Source organism: Ostreococcus tauri (assembly GCF_000214015.3).
Source record: "Ostreococcus tauri WGS project CAID00000000 data, contig chromosome 02, whole genome shotgun sequence".
NCBI lineage: Eukaryota > Viridiplantae > Chlorophyta > Mamiellophyceae > Mamiellales > Bathycoccaceae > Ostreococcus > Ostreococcus tauri.
In genome coordinates this window covers 85,749-107,352 of record NC_014427.2, presented here as the reverse complement: position 1 = coordinate 107,352, position 21,604 = coordinate 85,749, and the positions used below count along the sequence as shown (strand labels likewise).

The following is a 21,604-nucleotide window of genomic DNA, read 5'->3' as shown; positions in this document are numbered from 1 at the left end:
ATGTTAGTTGCCAGTGAATGTCGCAAACCGTACTCAAATCACTCGACGCGTCGGAGAAAGCGCGCGAAAGATGTGCCCAAATGCCCGTCATTTCGACCACTCGGACGGGGGTTTAGGGTTTAGTCAAAGTTCGATTCCTTGAATCAGATTTGATCGATCAAACGTTGAGAAGCCTGGCGATTGCCGTTAGGAACGAGTCCGCATCAACTGCTGTCGACGCGCCACAAACCTTGTCCGTTGACACTCACTTGGAGTACTCCTCTATCTATATTGTTCGACGAACGCACACACGGAAATCATGGGCGATCCTAGGCCCTTTCACGACGAGGAGTATGCCCGGTCTTGTTGGCGCCGCTCAACAGACTTTGTCGCAGCTTTCAGCTCCACGCGAAACACGGGCGATTACACAACTAAACCAAGCGACACTGGAGACATTGATTCGCTGATCCGATCGTTGTCACGCCTTGTCGGATACGAAGTGAACGGTGCCGAGGACATGGAGCATTTCCATTTTGTACTGAAGTGTGTGAAGTACCCCTTTTGGCTGAATAATTTGACGCTCGGACATAAAAGTGGCCAAGAGCGACAACTCGTCGCGAACTTTAGTTGGCTAGTTATGCTGCTACGTTACGAGCGTGCTTGCGATGTCAACACATCGTCTCAGGGTGTTGGAGTCCCTGAACTGTACGGACAGTTAAAAACAATATACAAAGTATTTCTAGAAGATGGTCAGGCAGGAGGGATAACGAAGCCCGAGCGTCCCCACGAGTCAAATGAGCTACCAGAGCTTCTCGATGATATAATTGTTACAAACACCCGATTACGATCCGTCTCGAATGATATGTTGAGTAAAATTTTTCGAGCAAGGACCAGCGTGGCAGCCAAACGGAGGCTAATCTCGAAGCTTGAGGACGCAAGACAAAGTTTTATCTTAATGTCAGAAAATGTACGGGAGGCGAAGTCTACTATTTTACAGTGGAAAAGTCGAAACGTCAGTCTTCAAGATCAATCTAACGGACCTAGCAAAGAGGTACTCACTCCGATGAAACATGTGCACCAGAATTCCAAAGTGATGAGACACTCAGAGGAACTTAGCAATTTTCGTTCAGTTGTTTTTACTCACAATTCAGCCATGACTGAGCTATCTAATTCCGTCAAGCTCATGTTAAACCAATTTACTACCTTGGCAGCTTCAACAAGACTATCACAGGCGTATGCACAAGTTTTCCATTCAAGACTCAGCCTTGAGCCACATGTGCTCGTTGACGGCGAGCTGACGAGACTAATGCATGAACTTAAAATGTCAATGAACGACGAAATTTCACGCACTTCTTTCGAACATGGTTGCGAAGTTAAGAAGGTGATTTCTGCAGAAAATGTGCTGCATCAGACCATCTGCGACGGGGAGAATCGAAGCAGAAGACTTACTACGCTCGAGCAGCTTGTGAGAAAATTAGAGGTTCAGTATCAAAATGAGCGCCAAAGTCAAGACAATGCAGTAATGGTCGCGACTCAAAATCTTCGAAAAACCGAACAACTGTGTAAGGCATTCAGGCAAACTTCAATACTCACAGATTCACTCTATTTGGAGCGACTGCGTAATAGCAACGCCGAGAAGGCTAGAACTTTACTGCACGACAAATCAACAATACAGGGGCACCTTTGGCTCGCGCTAGACCGACTCATGCTACACAAACAAAAAAATCATGAAGTTTTTGATAATTGGAATACAGATGTACAGTCATCGTGTTGAGTCTTCAACAGCCGTAGTTGAATTCTGTCCTTGAGGTTGGATTCCTAGTACCTGCCATGCATCGCGTTTGAGCCCATCCAAAGCGAGCGTACCAGCCATCTTCATATGCTTGCAGATAGATTGAGATCTTCTGTTGTACTGTGTATCATTAATCCCTTGTCTTCCGAATGCCTTGATAAACTGAGCCATGCGCAACTTAGAGCTGTTATTCGGTAAAGAACCATGAACAAGTCGCTGATCCCACACTAGAAAACTACCAGCTCGCAACGAAATCCGATGCTTCAAAGTGTGCACGGGGTCAAGATCGTCAAACTTGAAACTACCTGCACCGTTTCCGCGCCAAACAAGCCTATTTGCGTTCGCAACACTGTGGTTCACATACTGCTCCATTGGTCCTAGGTGTTGCACCCACCTGGAAAATACTTTGTGAAATCCAGGCACAAGAACTGTACCACCGTCTTGTTCAAGATTGTCTAAGATAGACAAAACGCCTTGAACGTGGGGACCGGATTTCTCTGTCACGCTATTCATTTCCTTGCTAAAATCGCGCAAGTTGTCATAGTTGAGTAACTGTGGAATTTCGTTTTCCAAATATAACCACGGGTTCAAATCTAGGTGCAAATTTCCTTTCGTCTTCCATTCAGGCCTATCTATTGAACAGTCTTCAGTTTTTATGTTCTTAGTAGGCCTGTAAAGGCACCAACGATCGTGTGACACTAAGATATCTGTTTTATTCAGCAGTAAACGAAGAGCTTTGACCACATATTGATTGCATCTATTGCGTACAATTTGTGGTGTAAAAATCGCTGGTTCGGATGCAAGTCCATACGTTTTTGATGATAGGACAGAATAAGTGCTCGGGACCTCACGTCTCAGCTCAGGGTACTGCCGTTCTAAGTGGGACCAAATTTCAGCCGCAGTATCTTTGCACTGCTTGGGATTGAGGACGCCGCGGAATATCACAAAACCATACTTCATGAAGAAGTATCTGGCGCATTCGGTCTCTACTCCATGTTCATCTAATGCTCGCATCGCATCAAAAGATACCACAAAGCCCTCTTCATCTGTGGGAAGAACTAGTGGCGGCGGATAGAAGCGGCTTGCTTCGGGTCCACTGTCGGTGTTTGTCGCCTTGCGCTTAGTACGAAGCGCGCATTTGATAGACTTTAGGACTTTCGCCGCTTCGCACAGCTTGGTCTTCGTTGCCCCGCACATTTTTAGATGCTTTATCCTTCGTAACTGATTCTGGTAAAGCTCATTGTGGTTAGCTTGCTCCTCGTGAGAGCGCCCTTCTAGATAACCGCGATCCTCCATCTTTGATTCACAATTTGATTGTTCCTCGCCTTAGACGTTGCAATGAGCAGCAATATTTGTCTAGCATAACGAGCCACTCTTTTTCGGAATACCCGGCACTGCCCGGCTGCGAGCACCCACACGCTAGCACCCAATCTACACACTCTTTAGACCCGCCTCGACTCTTTAGATCCGCCTCGGATGCAAGTAAAAAGGTTACTCGAATGCAAGAGTACGTCTGGTCCCACGGGGCAGGCTTCAGCGTCAAGTAATAACGCGAGTGAACTACTGCTGTTGCGGCACCTTGTAGCAACCAAGGGGAGTAAAACGTCTCGTTCTTTTAGCATGTGACTACCACGAGCGCGAAAGCGTTCACACCATTATTACATTGTTCAAAAATACTAACGTGTTTGACAGGCACTTCTTCGAACACAACAAAGTCAAGGTCAAGTAGCCGAGAAGACGCGCGAGAAGCTTCTGTTGGGCCTCCGTGCAACCAGGCAACGTATCGTCGCCGCTCAGTTTAGGATCATACTGGCCTGGAAATGCTTACATCAACTGGAACAGTCTATGCTATTTTCTTGTTCTTGTTCTTCTTGGTTGTCTCGATACGTTCAGAGCGCTTTTAGACACTTGTTGTTCCCACTCACGCGGTCTTATATGCCGAAAAAGAATACACGTACCTTTTGCGCCAGTTTGTAGCACGTCAAGTTGGAACAGGATCGTACGTCCTCCTGGATTCGCCAGAGCTCATGAGGGTGTGCTCGCGCTGTACGTGAGTACTCGCCCTCTTGCGTTCGCAATAGCCAGGATGGTCCCGTCGTGGCTAAAAGCGTGTGCAGACACATAGTGCAATGGGGTCATGCTAGTTGGCCACGTGTTCACCAAAGAAAGAGATGGAAGATGGAGTAGCCTCAACGCATTTCGCTCGAGTGACGACGACATAGCGACAAAGTCAGCCCTAGGATCTACATTCAAAGAAGTAATTCGTGTGCGAAAGCTTGATATACTTCTTGCTTTTTTCTGTCCATCTTTTGCAACATCCCATGATATATCACTTGCATTATAGATTTCCACCGTTCCATCATCTAAGCCGGTAATGACATTTTTACCATCAGGTGACGAACATATCTGTACCACACTATCAAAACCTCCAGCGACCCGAGCACACCTCTGTGTTCGCACGTCCCAACAATAAATTTTCCCATCTGCAGCTGCACATGTGATCTCATTGCCCGAGGGACTAAACGTGCACGAACGTACTGGTGCACTCATTTTCACGCTCGCAACACACGTCCGACTTTTTTGTGATAATATGCACAACTCGTTTGAGCTGACAACTCCTACGATGTCCGAACCTGCCGTTTGGACAAACGTGCCATCTGTCGCACAGCTTGTCGGTAGAGAAATTTTCTCAACGCTACCACTTTCAACATTACCAAAGAATAAGCCACTTTTACCACAAACTATCACCTGATCGTTCACTCGACTGAACTCTACAGTCTTAACTCTGCCAGTCAACGACAAAGACTGTATTATATTGTTTGAGGTCCCATCAATACGAAGCAAATGAACACGTGAGCCCGCGGTGACGCACGCAGCTACGTTACTTGCGTGATGGAAACTCACTCCGAGGATTGTGCCTTCATGTGAGCTCTTGAAGTCGAAATCCTTCAGTCTAGTGAAATTGAAACGGCGCCTGCTGGTCTCTCTTTGTTTCCTTCTGGTACATGCGACTGCCGTATGCCGAGCGTGGGAGCGATCCGCCTCACCAGACGCGTGCTTGATGATGGTCCAACGCTTGACGACTTTATCTTTGATCGAAGAGGCAAACTCCACGCGTCGCGTGGGCGGGTTTTCTCTCGCACACCGCTTTGTCGGCGTACCGACAAGCTCTTGGTCGACTTCACATATATCCCTCCCCGCGTGCGAGCCCTTCATCGTTTTGGTCAAAGCTGCGCGGGAAACGCGTGTGGTCTCTCAGACTTGCCTCGATATTGATATATCGCCGGTGCGTGGAGTTGGCGCGTCTCCTGTTGCTACGCGATTGTTCCAGCCGCCAACAGAGTATAGGCGCAACGCTTTGTACATAGGCCTGCTGGGCCTGATACGTACGGATATAGAAATCGAAAAAAAGTGTACCATTTCGGTAGAAATCGAAAAAAAGTGTGGAAAACGTGAATTTCTGTCGTTGCGCACGTGTAGCGTCGCGGAGCCTTGTCCGATGGCAATGAATCGCGGATATATTTTATAAAACGTCAAGAGCTTTCAAACGCGACATTGTTCGTTGTTTCACGTCGAGTGTAGCGCCGTCGAGGTCCAATCGAAGTTCATGCTTTTTGGACGTGAATTTTATCGAAAATAATGATTTGATAGCTCGAGTGTTTTTCGCGATTTCAGGGTCTAGATTTGACGACTTTGATCCGGCCTAGCGACGACGAACGTGATCGACAGGACGCAAAACTTTGTCTGACACTTCAAAACCATTCGTTTCACAGATACGCGGGGTTCCAGATTATTCGACGACGAGCTAGGCGTTCATTTCGGTATACGTAAGTTGCAGTGTCAACACGTCATCATGGCACATCAGCGCGCATTGCACGCTTGCATCGGATATGGATGACGTTCGACTTGACTTTTTCGACACTTGATTCTTCCGGATAATAGGAGCCTTCGCGTTCGCTTCGTAAAGTCGCGCGTTGATATTTTTGAGCTCGTTTCGTAGGCATTCAATATTGCTGTTCTGGGGCACCTTTGACCGCGTCGCTCGCACCACCTTGCGAATTTCCATCTTTGTGAGTGCTTTCTCGAGCGCACCTGTCTGTTCCAAGCCTCTACATAGCTCCGCGTACTATTGAATGTCTTCAGTCTTCGCCTTGCAACGAGCATCGGTCACATTTTGTGCAATTTGGGTCCGTCTCTTCTTCACTTTTTCTCGGTTGTTACATTGCGTTTCAAGCCGGACCAGTATTGGCTCCAAAGCCTCGTCAAAGAAGTGCGCCCGACGCGTCTTTCTCTTCTTAGTAGGCGTAGTAATGACGTTCTCTTGAATGTTTTCTTTTCGCGTCGTCGATGAGATGCTTCACGATCCGGAAGTCGTCCGTGCACATGCTGTTGGTATCGTATGCTTCCGTAGGCGTGATATCCCCATGGGTAAAGTTGGTGCACCAACTCGATGAAGAAAGGCTGCGGATTCCGCGCGCGTTCTTGCTGACGGATTTGTGCGGTATCGTCGCTAACATCCGCGGTGTCTTCTGACTCATTCGAAGCCTCGGCGACCTCTTCAGTGACCACCGCACGCGCTTCGCGCTTGACGTCCTCATCTTCTCTCATTCTCTTCACACGGTTCAGGAACGCGGTCTGTGACACCAAACCGTACGTGAAGCTCGGATTGTGCATGAAAAGAACCGTCGCCGTCACTTTGTGAAGAGCTTGCTTGGAAATCGCTCTTCGACGCTCGTTGGCGAGCACCGAGACGGCAACTTTACGAGCGTCTTCAGCGACTTGAACTTGACCATGGACGTCGTCACCGGGAGACGCTGCCGTACTCACTGCACCCAACGATCTGCCCTGTCGTGAAGAAGGCTTCGTACATCCACACCGCGCCGTCGAGACGGTCGGAGACGCACTCCGCGACGCGCGAGGGCGAGGTATACGCGGGGGATTCTGACCAAAACATTCACGTGCCCACTGCACTCCAACGATCACCTTTTCGGGCCATCACAGCCGCACATTCGAATCTAAACGGTCGAATACGGTGCCGAGGGGGAAGTCAACGTCATCCTCCGCCGCCCGGACGCGCGCGCGGCGCGGAGTGGCGAGCGACGGCGCGAGAAAACGCTCATGTGAATTAAATTCACTTTTTTCGATGCATATACTATTTTCGATTTCACAAGTAATTTCTACAAGTAATTCTAAATGATACAGTGTATACTATATGCGTTGTTTGAATGTTTGACCGTTCATGACTGAACGGTCTCGAGGGACTCCTCTGAAGGCGTGAGATACTGTCACCATACCCGAAGAGTGTAACTCGAGGGTCGGTGACCCTCCCGCGGTATATGGATTTTGACACGGCGCACACGACGAGTCGTGAATCGACCTCTTTTTGGGGCTCTAAAATCCCGGCGAGGGGGTACGCGAGAGAAACGCGAGTCACGACCCGTCGAAGACCCCTCGTTGACGCGACGAGTCGCGATGCGTTTGGGAGCTGATTTTCTGGACCCGCGCGCGACGACGGCGACGACGCGAGCGCGAGCGCGGACGCGGACGCGAACGGTTTCGTCTGCCGATCGCGCGCGCGCGCGCGTCGCGGCGTCGTAAGGAGGCGCGACGCTGGGGCGAGCAATGTTGACCGTAAACCCTATTTTCTAGGGTTTAGAAAACACGGCGCGAGTTCACGCCGCGGATCGATTCGTCGACGTTTTTTCACTTTCCTCTCCAAATTTGAGCGATTTTCGTCGCGATTCGGCGTCGCAACGCGCGTTAAGGTGCAAATTGATGTGACTGCATGCGATGATGTGAATCATCGATTGGTCTCCACAGTGCGACCGCTCGAGCGTCGACGGCGCGCGCGAGATTCGCGGTAACGACGGAAGAAGTTCGCGCGTTCGAGAACTCCGCGTCAGGCGATCGAGCAAGCTGTCGTGCGGGGCAGCGTGACCGATTTTTGACGTATCTCCATGTGGCATCGTGAATGCATCTTTAGTGACCGATGCAGTTGAATTGCGCAACATCTTCACCCTACCTGCCTCGACGCCGCACGAACGTTGTAAACAGTGACAACAGCAATCACTGCCGATCTCGCCGTCTGAAAGCGTCTACAGCGTTCTCCGTCGTCCAAAAACTACCTTTTCCCATACATTTTTGAAAAAAAATTCTGCGACTAGGAAACTGCTCGATTTTACCGAAATTTGCCGCGCGCCGCGCGTCGTCGAACCGCTACCGCGAGCGTTGCAACGAGAGGTTTGAACCAAAGGCACGTTAATGCTCACAACGCGCCCTCGAGTGACCGCTCGGACGGCGCCGGCGCGCGGGTCCAGAAAGTCAGCTCCATGCGAATCCATATACCTTTGGGGGGGGGGGATAATTCCGGTTCCTGACTCGTCAATGGTACCTGATGTATACATTGTTCACGTCGCGGGCATTAAAGGCAATGTCTTTAACATCGTATGGTGACCACGCGCCAGCGCTTACTTGTAAATCTTTCCGAGGGACTCTCTGCAGATGCGTGATATAAATTTGTCCACTCTCTAGCAGCCCAAGCACCCCTAAAAAACTCTGATACAGAGTCTCTGTACCAGTCCAACCCGCGCACCACTGAGTCAGTGGTCATCCGTTTCACTTGGAGTTGCTTCTCCGCTGAAGAGCTTCAAAGATGCAACCGCAGTATGATGTTGACGACTTAACTATGAGAATCAGGGTATAACGCAAGTCTGTGCTATATTCTTCGAGTGTGGTGAACTCTTCTTTCACAGGATCCAAGCAGAGTGCGCGGTTCTGGTTTCGTTCAGTTTCCGCCACAGAGACCTTTTGAGGGCCCCGTGATTTATCAACCACCGACAGTCTGCGTGAGTATTGTTTCATATGTTAATCGTCTGAGCTAACGCTATCATTTTTTGCGTAGTCAACGCACACACCGAACCTTCAAACTGCACGAGCGGCAAGTACACCACACCCAACTTTGCCTCGCTCACACAACTCCCAAAAGCCACGCCCCACAACCGCTTTGAATCAGCCTGCTCATGTCGTAAATAGTACGATTACGACGGAAAAGTCGAAGGTGAGGGTTATTGTTACATTGTATACACGTGTTTTCGCTTAGACGCGTACAGCTTGTTCGCAACTCCTGTTCTGAGAGCTCCACGAAACTTTCACGTGCACAGGCAAAGCGACTCCGCAAAAAGAAAAGAGATAGCACCTAGTATGAGTGTAACGTATTATGTTTGGAAAGCCAAGTGCTCAAAGAATAGTTTCAGCAGGTTTAAGAGAACTAAACTGTGCGAGTTTCCCTTCCAAAGACTTTAACCTCGTCAACTGTGTGTTGAGTGTTTGGACACATCTGCTTAGTGAATTGCTTCCTTCCTGATCGCTCTGTAAAATGGGAAATAAGTACTGAAACAAGCCATAAGAGAGTTGAACGTACCGTTTGATCGTCGATTGTTCCGTGTATGGCTTGAATTTTTCCACACACATCCTTGATCTGAACACTCACACCCTCGGCAAAGTAGAACAGTTTGTCATTTTTGTCAAGTTGAGAGGAATCAGCACCACAACTGCGAATAGAGTCAGCGCGTAGGAGAATATCATTCAGTTTTGTAAACCTCAGTAGCTCGTGCGCGTCACCTTCAAGAGATGTTAAGGCTGCCTCGATTTCATACTGATGGTTTTCAAGCAGCTCTAGTTGAAACTTCATCCGATGTTGGGTTGCCGATAGTCCACAAAGTTCCGTCTGATAGCTTGTCAACCAACGATTGGATATGATTGACTATTGTTACCTGAACGCTTCCTATTATTTTTCGCTGACGTGACAGTACCGCGTCGACAGCGCTTATCTGCGTCGACTGAACGGCAAATCTTTCCTGAAACGCATTTTCAAGTGAAGCCAAGTCGCCCGTTTGAGCTTGTACCTCTGTATGTTTTAACGTATCCACCCACCTTCGAACGGCGCTTTCGATGACGCACGAACTCATACCTCGTGTGGGATTTCAACTGCAGCTACTCGAGCGTCAAACAAGGACGTGGACAGCTCCGAGGCTTCTAGGGGTGGGGAAAATTGAACCTGCTGCAGGTTACCTGCAACTTGCAGGCTGCAAGATGCAAGAGCGAAACCCTAAACCCTATCTAAACCCTAACCAAATCCTAGTTAGGGTTGATGGCACATGCACAGCGCGTGCAATACGCGCTGACACCACAGTTAAGTGGATACGATGAACAACACAAGGCGTTCTAAGTCTTTTCTGAAGCCCGCAACGCGGATGAAAGTGACACGTCGAGCGCTTGTGCGCGTAGAACACTCGCGAGAAAAAGATACATAAACCCTACGTAGGGTTTATATAGGGTTTATATAGGGTTTAGACGTGGTTTCTTGAGAGTTTGGCGTGGAGTACCAGAGCGCGAGGAACTGCGTGAGGACGTCGCTATGTCCGTCGTATGCCACAGAAACTGGATGAATCTGATGTAACATGCGTGCATCTACAACTGTTCATCGCTGCGCGCGTCCTCGCTGCCTCGTCGTCGCGTTATCCGCGCACACATGTCGCGTGTTGCGAAAACTTGCCGAAATTTGTACAAGGTAAAACACAAGTTGGAGTACCCCGATCATACTGTTTACCCATACATGGCGTGACCGATTATGACTCAAGAAAAGGTGTGCACAACCAACCCCGAGATTAGTCAAAATCCCATGACCGAGATTAGTCAAAATCCCAACACCGAGATTATTAGTCAAAATCCTCTGAACCCGTGGGATAATTTTTCCGGAAAACCCTGTGCTCTCACGACAACTTGTGAATCGGTTCTCGGCTGCCTAGACGATCATTTCCGGTAGTGCATTCTCGACGATATGCAATGCTGCAAGCTATGTGTGAGGGAGACCAAAAACTCAGGTGTTCTACTCCGAGCGCGTTACCGGAGCGTGTTCTACCCGCGTTTTGTCACGGATAGAAAACACGTTATTCGGAATGCGCCACGCACGCGTATCATACGAGCGGTGAGTCGGCGGATTCTAGTACATACGTCAATCTGATGTTCACAAAACAGGTAATTCCAAGTTTGCAGGGAGATGCTGCGACGCAGTCCCCCCCGGACCTCCCTTCGTTTATTTTTCAAGAAAGAATCGTGTACTTGGTAGGTCTACACTCACCTGAACTGGACATCGATGACTCAAGTTGACGATCCGCAGGGGATGACACTAGTACCGTCGGTGACAGAACTTATTCTTGCGGAACTATTGTACCTGCAGTACGAAGATAAGAAAAAACCGATTCAACTGTACATAAACTCCACGGGGTCATCAAAGGTGAGAGGGCTTGTACACTCTCAGTCTAATCTATAACCTACCTCACTAGGATGGGAAAAAATATGGATATGATAGTGAAGCTTTCGCTATATATGACACAATCCAATATGTTTCTCCACCAGTACATACCATAGCAGTAGGGACAGCTTGGGGAGAAGCAGCCATGCTATTGGCGTCAGGCAGCAAGGTATTTTGGATGTCTCTTTGAAGTAGTCGTATTAACTCCGTTTAAGGGTCAGCGTGCGGCGTTGCCTTCAGCAAGCATTATGCTGAAACAGCCACTGAGCTCATTCCGTGGACAGGTAAAACGAGCGTTAAGGCACATGATGCGGAATAATTAGTCAAGTAGGCGTCAGAGTTAGAAATCCAACGACAAGAGATGAGGAACACAAAAAAGCAGATGGTATCATGTTCTGAATACTATAAACAAAGTTCTAATCTACTTTCATTCTTAGCTAGACATATTAGCGAAGACAACAGGCAGGGACATAGCGACGATCGAAACTGACATAAATCGGCCATTATATTTTGAGCCTAGCGAGGCAATCAAATACGGCCTAATCGACAAGGTATTGGATGAATTCTTTCAGTGCTGGACAGCATTCAATGCTCGATTTAGGTATTGATGCAGTAAGCGCCTTGACAATTAGAGCAACTCTTTAGTAGCTCGCACTTTCAGTTGACTAGCAACTTTTCATGACACAAAACTGTCTCATCTTCACTCTGCTCCACAGCACTTCACTTCGTATCTACGTCCTAAAGATCATCACGTCATCAATTCGCGAGCAGTGCTTCAGCGATATACTCTGCCTGAAATCTACGAAGATCCCCATATGTTTGTCCAGTACCTACAAACAATACAGGAATGGCTGAAGCGTGAACCAGTGATAAAGCAGCTCCGACTTTTTCGTCAATTGTATCGAATTTCGTCAGGAAGATACCGTCAATAACACCCCCGCTCAATTCCGTGAGTTCCTGCAGACGTCGTTCGAACTGCAGTATCTGACTCACGCCGTCATTCCCGACAAGCGCATCACCAACAAAAAAGGTAAAATCTGGTTTGTTAACGTTCAATAGCTTTGCCAAAGATCGCATCAGCGGTTCGTTGTCTTGCATCCTTCCAGCAGTATCTATCATCACCACATCGATATTTTGCCGTGTCGCTTGTTGAATGGCTTGTTGTGCAATAGTCGACGGATCACGTTCATATCCCCGTTCATATAATGCGCAACCAAGCCGATGACAGTGTGTCCGAAGTTGCTCGACAGCGCCAGCTCGAAACGTATCGCATGCGGCCACCATAACAGAAAAGTTTTGCTGTGTAAGCCAGTACACCAACTTAGAGAGACTGGTACTTTTACCAACACCGTTTACACCGACAAACGTTATTACATATGGCCGACTCTTCCCAACACGGTTTATGTCGTGCAATATGTCCACCTTTCTTGCCGAACTGAGAACTCGAATTACCGCTTCTTCGAGCGATCGGTGAATGATGGTCATCACTGATTCAAATGTTGTTATCTCTTTGCCTATCAGTTTTCGTGAGACTTCGTCCACCAGCATATCAGAAACTTCGCTTGTCACATTACGTTTCATCAGTTTTTTCTTAAAAGAGAACATAATAGATCGCACTGAATCTTCATGAATAGTCAATGTCCCCATACTAAATAAACGGCGACACCAGCCAGCGAATTCGCCGGCACTTGTACTAATGTTCTGTTGAACTTTGTCGCAATATGGTTCCTTGAGTGATTGGTGTTTCAGAAGACCATCACTTTCACCTTGTGTGGGCGACTTCGAGAAGTCTAAGCTTACTTTTGAGGGTTGCATGGGTGAATCGCAATCTGCAGATCCCTGCGAAACACTGAAATCGCAACCATACTCTGCAGGACCCCCAAACTCGTGTAGACCCAAAATAGAATCGGTGTGAGCCTCGAGCTGTCGTCTGAACTCATCGTAAGTACAACAATTACGCCGATAATACTTCGCAAACTTTTCTTGGAAGTTTTTTAACGCGTGATCTGAAAACTCTTTGTCCACAAAATCCTCGAAAGATAGTACATATATCAGACCTCGATGCTCGTCACAGTGCCAGACAACTTTGTCGCGTCGAAATCCTCCAGCTGTATGGTACTCTACGGACTCCCTTGCGAGCTTCAAATCGTACACGTATTCCGAAAGTTCAGTCAAAGAGATCGATTCTTGTGTGAAACAGACGTTGACGAGTACGAGACCGCTACGCGAAAGAACCGCCGCCTGCTTTATCGAATACGCGTACATTACAGCGCGAATATACAGGAGTCACACTGATTTATCTATCGAATCGTATAGCATCGACTGGCTCGACGCAAAATACAATGCACCGAATTGTTTCAAGGTATTAAACAGGACAACGCGGACAGCAAGTATTTGGTGTGGGCAAGAATGTGTGGTGTCTCCTAAGGTTGACATTTTGTTATGAATAGTTCACATGATGTTTACATTGGTGCTGCGAACATTCGCAGCAGCGTTAACTAGTTATGTACTCAATTACAAATTTCCATACTCAGATTGCTAACAAGCACCGACTTGACTGAAGAGGTGCAAGGCACCACGGTCGGTCCTACTTCAGACTTGGAGTTCCTACTATATGCATCATAGCCGATTAAGGCTTTGTAGAGAATACAAGCGCCTAAAACGAAAGACGCATTAAATCTCTGGCAAAGATACACAATGTCACGCGAGGTTTGCCATGGATTTGACCGATAAGTATGTACTTAATAGAAGTCTTCCAGCTTGACTGCAACTTCAGAAAGCTCGTTAATGCCTCTCCTCGCAGCCTTTATCCAAGCTCGCGCGCAGCGCGCGTAAATTTGCGCGCCACTGCTATATTGGTAAACTTTCGCAATCTTTTAATAGGGTCACATGTCGGTAAATGCACGAGAAACGTTTTCACCTCTGCCATACTGATTTGTCCGTCAAATTTGAAGTTCCTTGTAAGTGCCTGTGACAGCACATGTGAGAATAACTTGAGTCGTCCTGGAGTAGTGCAAGTACCTCGAAAGTTTCCGTTCGTGAGCGTAAATCTGCGTGAAAAGGTATATGTAGGACTCTATCAATTCTGCGAGCACGTCAAAAAATTAAGCTGCGCCTAAAAAACGACTCACCGCCCAGATCGAAGAAGAGCCGGATCAACCAACTCTACACGGTTACTAGCAGCCAAAATGAAGACTTGCGTATTCTGTATCATAGTATTAAGTGGATGGAGGACGCCTTCAAATAGATGCGTCTCACCTGCAATGAATCTAATTCGAGGATAATCTGACTATTGATTCGACTTGTGAGACCTGCCGCAGACGGAACCTGAGGCTCTCTGATTGATATTGTACGTCAACACGCATGGATTCAAAGATTACCATAGAAAGAGAGTCAAATTCGTCGAAAAAGATCAGTGCGGGAGCTGACTCCTTGGCTCGCTTGAAGAGCTCGCGGACTTTTCGCTAGCACGGATTTAATACAATTTCTTTGCTCAACTCTTGCTGATAGAACACACCTCGCTTTCCCCGACATACATTCCTAACAACTCTGGTCCCTTGATGTTGAAAAAGCACAAGCCCGATTCTGCGCTCACAACTTTTGCGATCAAAGTTTTACCAGTGCCCTGAGAACTACATGTGAGCAGAGCAGTTCATGGTGCTTGAAACTCGCACCGGAGGTCCATAAAGCAATGCCCCCTTTGAAAACTTATGAAATAGTTTTGGGTAACTCAAAGGTAATTTGATCATATCATTCAATGCATGTTTGATGTGACTTAGCCCTCCCACGTCATTCCAGCTGAAATGACTTCTCCCCTGAAACTGATGTAAACATGAAAATCTCAACGCGCGTGCTTGATTTACCGCCAGGATCCTGTCGGGCTGCAACTTTGCTGATTCGGTGCGTACGTCATGACCTCTTATGAGAAGAGATTCACGAATTCTCGCGCAAGATGTGTACAATGCATCTACCCCCCGTTTTTTATGTTTCCTCATAACGCTGTGAGTTAGCACTTGGATCTGAAACCAAACAGTTTTACATTCTAGGTACTCGGTAAGACCTCGAACACACCTCTCTCGAAAAGTACTGACGCAGAATCGGATATGAAATTTTATCATTTGCAGTCCCAACGATGAAAGTATTACGACCTAAACTAGTCTGAATGCTGTATCGGAAACACATGAAGCGTGGACGCACCAGGAAAAGTAAACTTGCAACCGTCATGTTGGACGTAAAACGTCGAAACCTCAGATATGGTTGCCATGAATCCATGGAGATCGAATGCATTATTTACTAATAGGTCTATATCTTCTAACACAAGGATAAGATCCGAACCGACAGTCCTATTGAACATATTTTTCAGCAACAGCTGGAACTAAGCAAAGAACACTGTAAGAATGAACGGATAGATCCTGACGATTACTTACGTTGATCTGCTTTCTCATCAAGAAAATCACACGACATGATAATCTTTGCATCTGCATGGAGCGGTCTTCTTGTAGCTTCAATCCCAACCACGCGAGAAAATTGTGTGGCACGTTCAAAAAGAGAAATTGATACTGGTTGCGCAACTGGCATGGAGCATACATCAGAGCGCGCAAATATGCCAACAACTACGCACCTGAAATTTAATAGACAAACCCCAAAATGCAATTGAAGTTTTTATTTCGTCGTAACAGTTACGGTATCTTTCAAAGTAAACATCATGGTGCTTAGTGTACCGCCGCGGATTCGTTTTCGTCCGCAGCACTATCCGCGTGGTATCTTTAAATAGATCCATCAGTCCGACATAATTGAAGATAAATAGTAGCTTACTAGTGCAAAACATCAAACGATCTGTCCGTCGAGAGCTAATTTTTACCACACGCGCAATAGTCTCTGCTCGTAAACAGTGCTTTCTTCCAGCGCCAGGCCGTACACTCACTTGAAAACCGACCTGTAGTTATTTTTTATTCGATGGTGAAAAGGAAGAAATAGTTCAACTTACCCAAGTAGCTTGCAATTTTCCAACGATGAGCTCAACGTCAAGAAAAAGTGAGTGTAGAAGATCGGCACGTTGAAATTCGTGGACGTCAAGAGTAACGATTATTAAGTTGGGTAGTCGTAGCTGATACGGCAATCAGATCTGGTTTCAACTATATTGTTTTATCTACTCACCATTGCCAAGGTCGGTTGCGTGTGGTTGAATTCAGGCTCTCGCCGCTCGTGACGGTTGCCTAACGGAAACGTTCCTTCGTGTAACTGTCGGTACATTCTTACGCTCAGGTAAGTGCCAGAAGGACGTATGCAAGTACGACGCTTTGAGCACGACTATGCACGATTATACTATTCCCTGCTTTTGTAGTCTCTGCACGTCCAAGAGAGTTTCTTGAACATCTATCGCGCCTACCGGATTTCACTGCCGACCGCGCTGCTATAACGTTTGAACGTGTTCAGACGTTGCGGCGTTGGATCAATCAAATTCAAGTAGGCTTCTCGACATTTGATTGATCAGCCTGAGCTGAAAAAGAGATTGCTAAAATATGGGCCGATCGCCCCGATTTTGGCGAATTTTTTAGAATTTTAGAGCCGAGTCGACTCTGGATAAGGCCGGGGGGGAGATAGCCGGTAATAACGAAATTTTGGTGGCGTCAATATCTCACCCCCGGCCTAAGTTTATATCAATCTCCGTGTTGGTTGTGCACACCTTTTGTTGAGTCATGACGTCATGACCCGTCATGTCATGTATGGGTAAACAGTATGATCGGGGTACTCCAACTTGTGTTTTACCTTCAACAAATTTCGGCAAGTTTTCGCAACACGCGACACGTGTGCGCGGATAACGCGCCGACGAGGCAGCGAGGACGTGCGCATGCTTCGCCACACGTAGTATCCATCACACACTATCGGATCATTGACGTTCTCACGAGAAGAAATCGCTTAGTCGAATGTAGAAGGTAGAACAACCTCACTCTGACAGAGCCGTGAGGAGACACCTTGAATTCTGCCTAAACCCTATGTAGGGTTTATGTAGGGTTTATGTAGGGTTTATGTAGGGTTTATGTAGGGTTTAGACATGGTTTAGACATGGTTTCTTGAGAGTTTGGCGTGGAGTACCAGAGCGCGAGGAACTGCGTGAGGACGTCGCTATGTCCGTCGTATGCCACAGAAACTGGATGAATCTGATGTAACATGCATGTATCTACAACTGTTCATCGCGATGCACGTCCTCGCTGCCTCGTCGGCGCGTTATCCGCGCACACGTGTCGCGTGTTGCGAAAACTTGCCGAAATTTGTACAAGGTAAAACACCAATGGGAGTACCCCCACCGTACTGTTTACCCATACATGACGTGACGGGTTATGACTCAACAAAAGGTGTGCACAACCAACACGGAGACTAGTCAAAATCCCATGACCGAGATTAGGCCGGGGGGGAGATAGCCGAAACCCTAAAGAATTACCGAAACGAAAATCAAAGTGAAATTATCGTTTCACAATCTATCTCCCCCCCGGCCTTATAGCATCTCTTTTTCAGCCTTAGTCAAAATCCCGACCGTCGACGTGAAAAAAAGTGTGAGTGTGACTAGTGTCACACTTTTAAGTGTGAATGTGAGTGTGAGTGTGATTGAAAAAAGTGTGGTGTGATCACACTTTTAACCACACTTTAAGAAGTGTGATCGTCCTTGGTCACGACGTCACGACCCTTTCATCGTGATATATACCTACCTACCTCCTTCCCAGTCGCTCACCCCTAATGGTGTCACAATTATGGTGACCAGCGGACCATACCTGTAATTCGTCGCTCACCCGTAGTATCGGTTTGAGGTGCAGTACACCGTTTTTGCTCGGGCCGGCTCCGCTCTCCCACGGGCGCTCCACACGAGCAAGAGCAAAAGGAGACTAGAGCTGTCGGTCTTACTTCTTTCGGAACAAGAATCTGGGACGCGGTGGCGCCATGCGAAGTTTCCCTCGAGAACAAGAATTGGATAGCGTGATCTCCAAAACGACTGCACAGGCTAACGCGCTCAGGAGTACCTTGCGGAGAGGAGTTGATGTCGCCAGTGAGGCGGCTAAACTGAATCGATCAGTACGAGACGCGCAACGTCTTCTTGCGTTCGCCGGAAAATCTCTGAAGCTGAAGGAGACACAACTTCAGAGACAAGGAGAAACATGTTTGTCGCTGTGTCAGGCGACTAAGAGGGCGAAGGTGACGATTGAGAACATATGTTCATATACAATCTCTAGGCGCAGCTCGCAAAATTCGAAAATTTCCTTTGTGCTGCACGAAAGCCCATCAGAATACCTCAAAAGTATCGTGCAAACGTACGAGGAGGAGTTGGTATACTGCGAGACTGTGTTGAATGATATGCAGTGCGCCATGTTGCCGAGTGAAACGGAAGTGAAAAAGCAAGAATCGACTGTCCATTTACTCACAGGCGCGACCGGGAGCCTAGTTTCAGTTTTACTATCAAGAATCACTCGTCTCGCGTAAACTTGTATGTAATCAATTCAGCTCAATAGTTACCTATAGTGGTAACTATTACAGACGTTTTGCCGTAATTTTATTATGTAAAACTTGGTACGGAAGGAGCGCGCGGTGGGCGAATGCTATCTTCCGGCAACGGACATACGCCTGCACCGGGTATATTGCATGCTTTGATAAGATCGTATTCAGCTGCAACTTTTTGCCACACATGCTCTGATAACTCATCGCTGTCTGAAAAGCTTGAGACGTCGATTTCTTCCCCGAGTGCGAGGCCAACACCAGTGTAGTTCACGATTCTCTTTTCACCAATTTGCTTTTCAGAAGACGCTGGGGGAGGCATGATATCATAAGTCGCCATCGCGAAGGGATAATAGTGCGTTTTCGCGGCGCTTGATTTCGTGCCCAGCTTCCTCATCATCTCGATGGCCTGTGGGTCAAATTTATCTGGGCGCAGTGTTCCATCAGCTTGACGACGATCTCTACCGCCAGCTGGTGCGATCCAAATCAGCATTCCACCTTTATTCAGAAGGCGCTGCATTTCCTTCACCGTTGCGAGATTTTGCTTCATTTTCTTTGACTTCTCTTTGGGGTTGTCGTTCATGTGTTTCTTCGAGTGAACGCAGAGTAAGTCTTTCCCCATGCTGAAAGGCTTCGCCAGAAGGTCGCTAACAACCCTGTCTCCAGCTACATACGTAACACGTTGTCCTAAGCCTGGGTGCGTCACTTCCGTAAAGAGCGGGATGAACGCAGCATCGCCTTCACTCTGGTGATTAGCAAATAATATGACATTTTCGCCACTGTCTATCTGGGACTGGATCGTCGTCCAGCGTTCTGGTTGCCTCATCACGGAACGGTCGTAGTCAATGAGGCTTCCTATGTACATGTTGGCCATCTGGAAGTAATCATAAGGCGAGCGTATCGCTCGGTGATATGACGGGAACTCGTAAGGTGTCCCAAGGAGTTGCCGTGCATACGCCTTAACCATATCCTTGAATATGTACGTTGTTGCCTTTGATGCAGCTGCTTCGTCTCCAAGGGCGATAGCCATTTGTGCCTTATAGCTATCGATCAATCCACTAAAGGTGCCCTTGATTTTGTCCGGGAAAGCTGAAGAGAGAACACGTAGGCCTTGCTCACCAGGAGCGAGATCCACTACAAGCTGCGCGAAGCGGAGCTTCACCGGGACTTGTTCGGAGCTAGCGTGCACGACGTGTCTCGTAACCCTCTTGCAAGTTCTCTTAGAGATCGGCGTACTTTTCAACGCCTGTGACTCGTTGAACGAATGGTGGGTTAGCTTGCACAGCATGTTTGAAGTGAAATATTTCGCCTTGAATGGTCGGAGTAGCGATGGACTCTTGGACGAAAATCCGTAGCACAAACACGGATATCAATATGCGCTGCGTGCAGTAACTGCGTGCAGTAAATGTTAGTGATGCCTATCCTACCTTTCCTACCTCGAGAAGCGCTGTAGTATCACGCACTCGAAAGGAGGAAGTCCTGGTTCGGCCTCCTTCTTTCTGTGCAGCTTGTTAGCGGTCCGTAGTCACGACTGAGATTCGAAGCACAAAAGTAGTCATGCGCTATCGGGTATGGAAAGATATATATCGCCCCTTCAGTCGGGGACACCACCTAATTAGATCACTTTCGGGTGTTTTTTGGGGTGAAAATTGCCCTTTAGAGAGTCATTCGAGACCGTTGAGTCGTGAATCGTCACTTATCGCATACATCGTGTCTTTGAGTAGTATCATCACTTTCCGAATGGCTAGGTTGGGTAAAATCTGAATCACCTTCTAAATCACCACCCGAAACTTGGTGATTTGAATCATCACCACCCATAGAAGGTGATTTACCCTTTCGAGCTCGCACGAACCGTTTCGACGTGGGGTGCTAGGGTTCGAACAGTGACACAATGTACGTATATCATCACTGTATTTCCTCGAAACCGGTGACGAAATGTCGTATTATCAGTCACATGATGTTAGGATTATTGCAGGCTAAATAATGTTATATAGCCTTCCCGAGTCCTGAGTATGTGACGAGTCATAACTCATTAATTGTAGACTCTAGAGTTCGAGACAACTAGCTTTGACTTTTAATGAAACCTCAGATCTTTACGCACAGAACGCGCTACGACGCGATCACCACGGGACCTTAAGCTTACAATTTGCATCTGCAATTTTGCACTTGCATCTTGCAGGTAAAATTTCCCCCACCCCGAAAAAACACTATGCATGGAACGAAATTTGCCCATTTCGTTGCTCCATCTATGGGAAAACTTTATATATCGCCGGTTTAGAGAGTCCCTACATGCATGATGAGTCATGAACGGTCAAAGATCACAACAAGTAAGCGCTGGCGCGTGGTCACCATACGATGTTAAAGACATTGCCTTTAATGCCCGTGACGTGAACAATGTATACATCAGGTACCATTGACGAGTCAGGAACCGGAATTACCCCCCTCAAAAGGGATATGGATTCGTGCCACGAATTTCGTGGGGACCTGATTTTCTGGACCCGCGCGCCGGCGCCGTCCGAGCGGTCACTCGAGGGCGCGTTGTGAGCATTAACGTGCCGTTGGTACAAACCTCTCGTTGCAACGCTCGCGGTAGCGGGTCGACGACGCGCTGCGCGCGGCAAATTTCGGTAAATTCGAGCAATTTCCGAGCCGCAACAATTTTTTTCAAAAATATATGGGAAAAGGTAGTTTTTGGACGACGGAGAACGCTGTAGACGCTTTCAGACGGCGAGATCGGCAGTGATTGGTGTCGTCACTGTTCACAACGTTCGTGCGGCGTCGAGGCAGGTAGGGTGAAGATGTTGCGCAATTCAACTGCATCGGTCACTAAAGTGCATTCACGACGCCACCTGGAGATATGTCAAGACGAAGGTCCAATCATATGAACAGATCATTTCGATGCTCGAGTCGGGTAAGATCTTTCGCGAGGCAGATGTTCCGAAGGGGAAACAGGCCACTGTGATGAAATTGGCTCTGGAGTACCTCGATCGGGCGCTGCGCAACTCGGCGATTTCTGCCGAGACGTGCGAAGAACT

At 47.6% G+C, this 21,604-nt stretch overlaps 9 protein-coding genes across 9 annotated transcripts; 4 read left to right on the top strand and 5 right to left on the bottom strand.

Moving 5' to 3' along the window:
• Window positions 1-298: 298 nt before the first annotated feature.
• Window positions 299-1,753, top strand: OT_ostta02g00420 (Kinetochore protein Ndc80; the record flags this gene model as incomplete). The annotated part of the gene is made up of 1 exon (XM_003074731.1): window positions 299-1,753. One exon carries the CDS (start codon window positions 299-301, stop codon window positions 1,751-1,753), a length of 1,455 nt encoding a protein of 484 aa, XP_003074779.1.
• Window positions 1,754-3,796: 2,043 nt separating this feature from the next.
• Window positions 3,797-4,987, bottom strand: OT_ostta02g00410 (WD40 repeat; the record flags this gene model as incomplete). Its single annotated transcript, XM_003074728.1, has 1 exon — window positions 3,797-4,987. The coding sequence occupies one exon, from the start codon at window positions 4,985-4,987 to the stop codon at window positions 3,797-3,799; it is 1,191 nt and encodes a 396-aa protein (XP_003074776.1).
• Window positions 4,988-8,456: 3,469 nt separating this feature from the next.
• OT_ostta02g00400 (unnamed product) lies at window positions 8,457-8,970 on the top strand (the record flags this gene model as incomplete). The annotated part of the gene is made up of 4 exons (XM_022984972.1): window positions 8,457-8,468; window positions 8,524-8,616; window positions 8,673-8,828; window positions 8,881-8,970. The coding sequence occupies 4 exons, from the start codon at window positions 8,457-8,459 to the stop codon at window positions 8,968-8,970; spliced, it is 351 nt and encodes a 116-aa protein (XP_022840669.1).
• Window positions 8,971-9,007: 37 nt separating this feature from the next.
• OT_ostta02g00390 (Nucleoporin, NSP1-like, C-terminal) lies at window positions 9,008-9,738 on the bottom strand (the record flags this gene model as incomplete). The annotated part of the gene is made up of 5 exons (XM_003074723.1): window positions 9,008-9,139; window positions 9,192-9,321; window positions 9,370-9,497; window positions 9,544-9,627; window positions 9,676-9,738. 5 exons carry the CDS (start codon window positions 9,736-9,738, stop codon window positions 9,008-9,010), a joined length of 537 nt encoding a protein of 178 aa, XP_003074771.1.
• An 872-nt stretch (window positions 9,739-10,610) lies between these two features.
• Window positions 10,611-11,700, top strand: OT_ostta02g00380 (Clp protease proteolytic subunit /Translocation-enhancing protein TepA; the record flags this gene model as incomplete). Its single annotated transcript, XM_022984971.1, has 8 exons — window positions 10,611-10,757; window positions 10,808-10,894; window positions 10,950-11,066; window positions 11,116-11,253; window positions 11,300-11,368; window positions 11,416-11,469; window positions 11,522-11,635; window positions 11,686-11,700. The coding sequence occupies 8 exons, from the start codon at window positions 10,611-10,613 to the stop codon at window positions 11,698-11,700; spliced, it is 741 nt and encodes a 246-aa protein (XP_022840668.1).
• Window positions 11,701-11,840: 140 nt separating this feature from the next.
• Window positions 11,841-13,349, bottom strand: OT_ostta02g00370 (Signal recognition particle, SRP54 subunit,helical bundle; the record flags this gene model as incomplete). Its single annotated transcript, XM_003074721.1, has 1 exon — window positions 11,841-13,349. The coding sequence occupies one exon, from the start codon at window positions 13,347-13,349 to the stop codon at window positions 11,841-11,843; it is 1,509 nt and encodes a 502-aa protein (XP_003074769.1).
• Window positions 13,350-13,825: 476 nt separating this feature from the next.
• On the bottom strand, window positions 13,826-16,337 carry OT_ostta02g00360 (ATPase, AAA-type, CDC48; the record flags this gene model as incomplete). The annotated part of the gene is made up of 16 exons (XM_022984970.1): window positions 13,826-13,957; window positions 14,005-14,052; window positions 14,106-14,169; window positions 14,216-14,289; window positions 14,343-14,411; window positions 14,465-14,548; window positions 14,602-14,709; window positions 14,759-14,899; window positions 14,948-15,103; window positions 15,156-15,232; window positions 15,282-15,459; window positions 15,512-15,655; window positions 15,706-15,848; window positions 15,900-16,020; window positions 16,072-16,191; window positions 16,242-16,337. 16 exons carry the CDS (start codon window positions 16,335-16,337, stop codon window positions 13,826-13,828), a joined length of 1,755 nt encoding a protein of 584 aa, XP_022840667.1.
• A 1,683-nt stretch (window positions 16,338-18,020) lies between these two features.
• On the top strand, window positions 18,021-18,557 carry OT_ostta02g00350 (hypothetical protein; the record flags this gene model as incomplete). The annotated part of the gene is made up of 1 exon (XM_003074719.1): window positions 18,021-18,557. One exon carries the CDS (start codon window positions 18,021-18,023, stop codon window positions 18,555-18,557), a length of 537 nt encoding a protein of 178 aa, XP_003074767.1.
• A 73-nt stretch (window positions 18,558-18,630) lies between these two features.
• OT_ostta02g00340 (Glycerol-3-phosphate O-acyltransferase,chloroplast) lies at window positions 18,631-19,857 on the bottom strand (the record flags this gene model as incomplete). Its single annotated transcript, XM_003074718.1, has 1 exon — window positions 18,631-19,857. One exon carries the CDS (start codon window positions 19,855-19,857, stop codon window positions 18,631-18,633), a length of 1,227 nt encoding a protein of 408 aa, XP_003074766.1.
• Window positions 19,858-21,604: the final 1,747 nt, after the last annotated feature.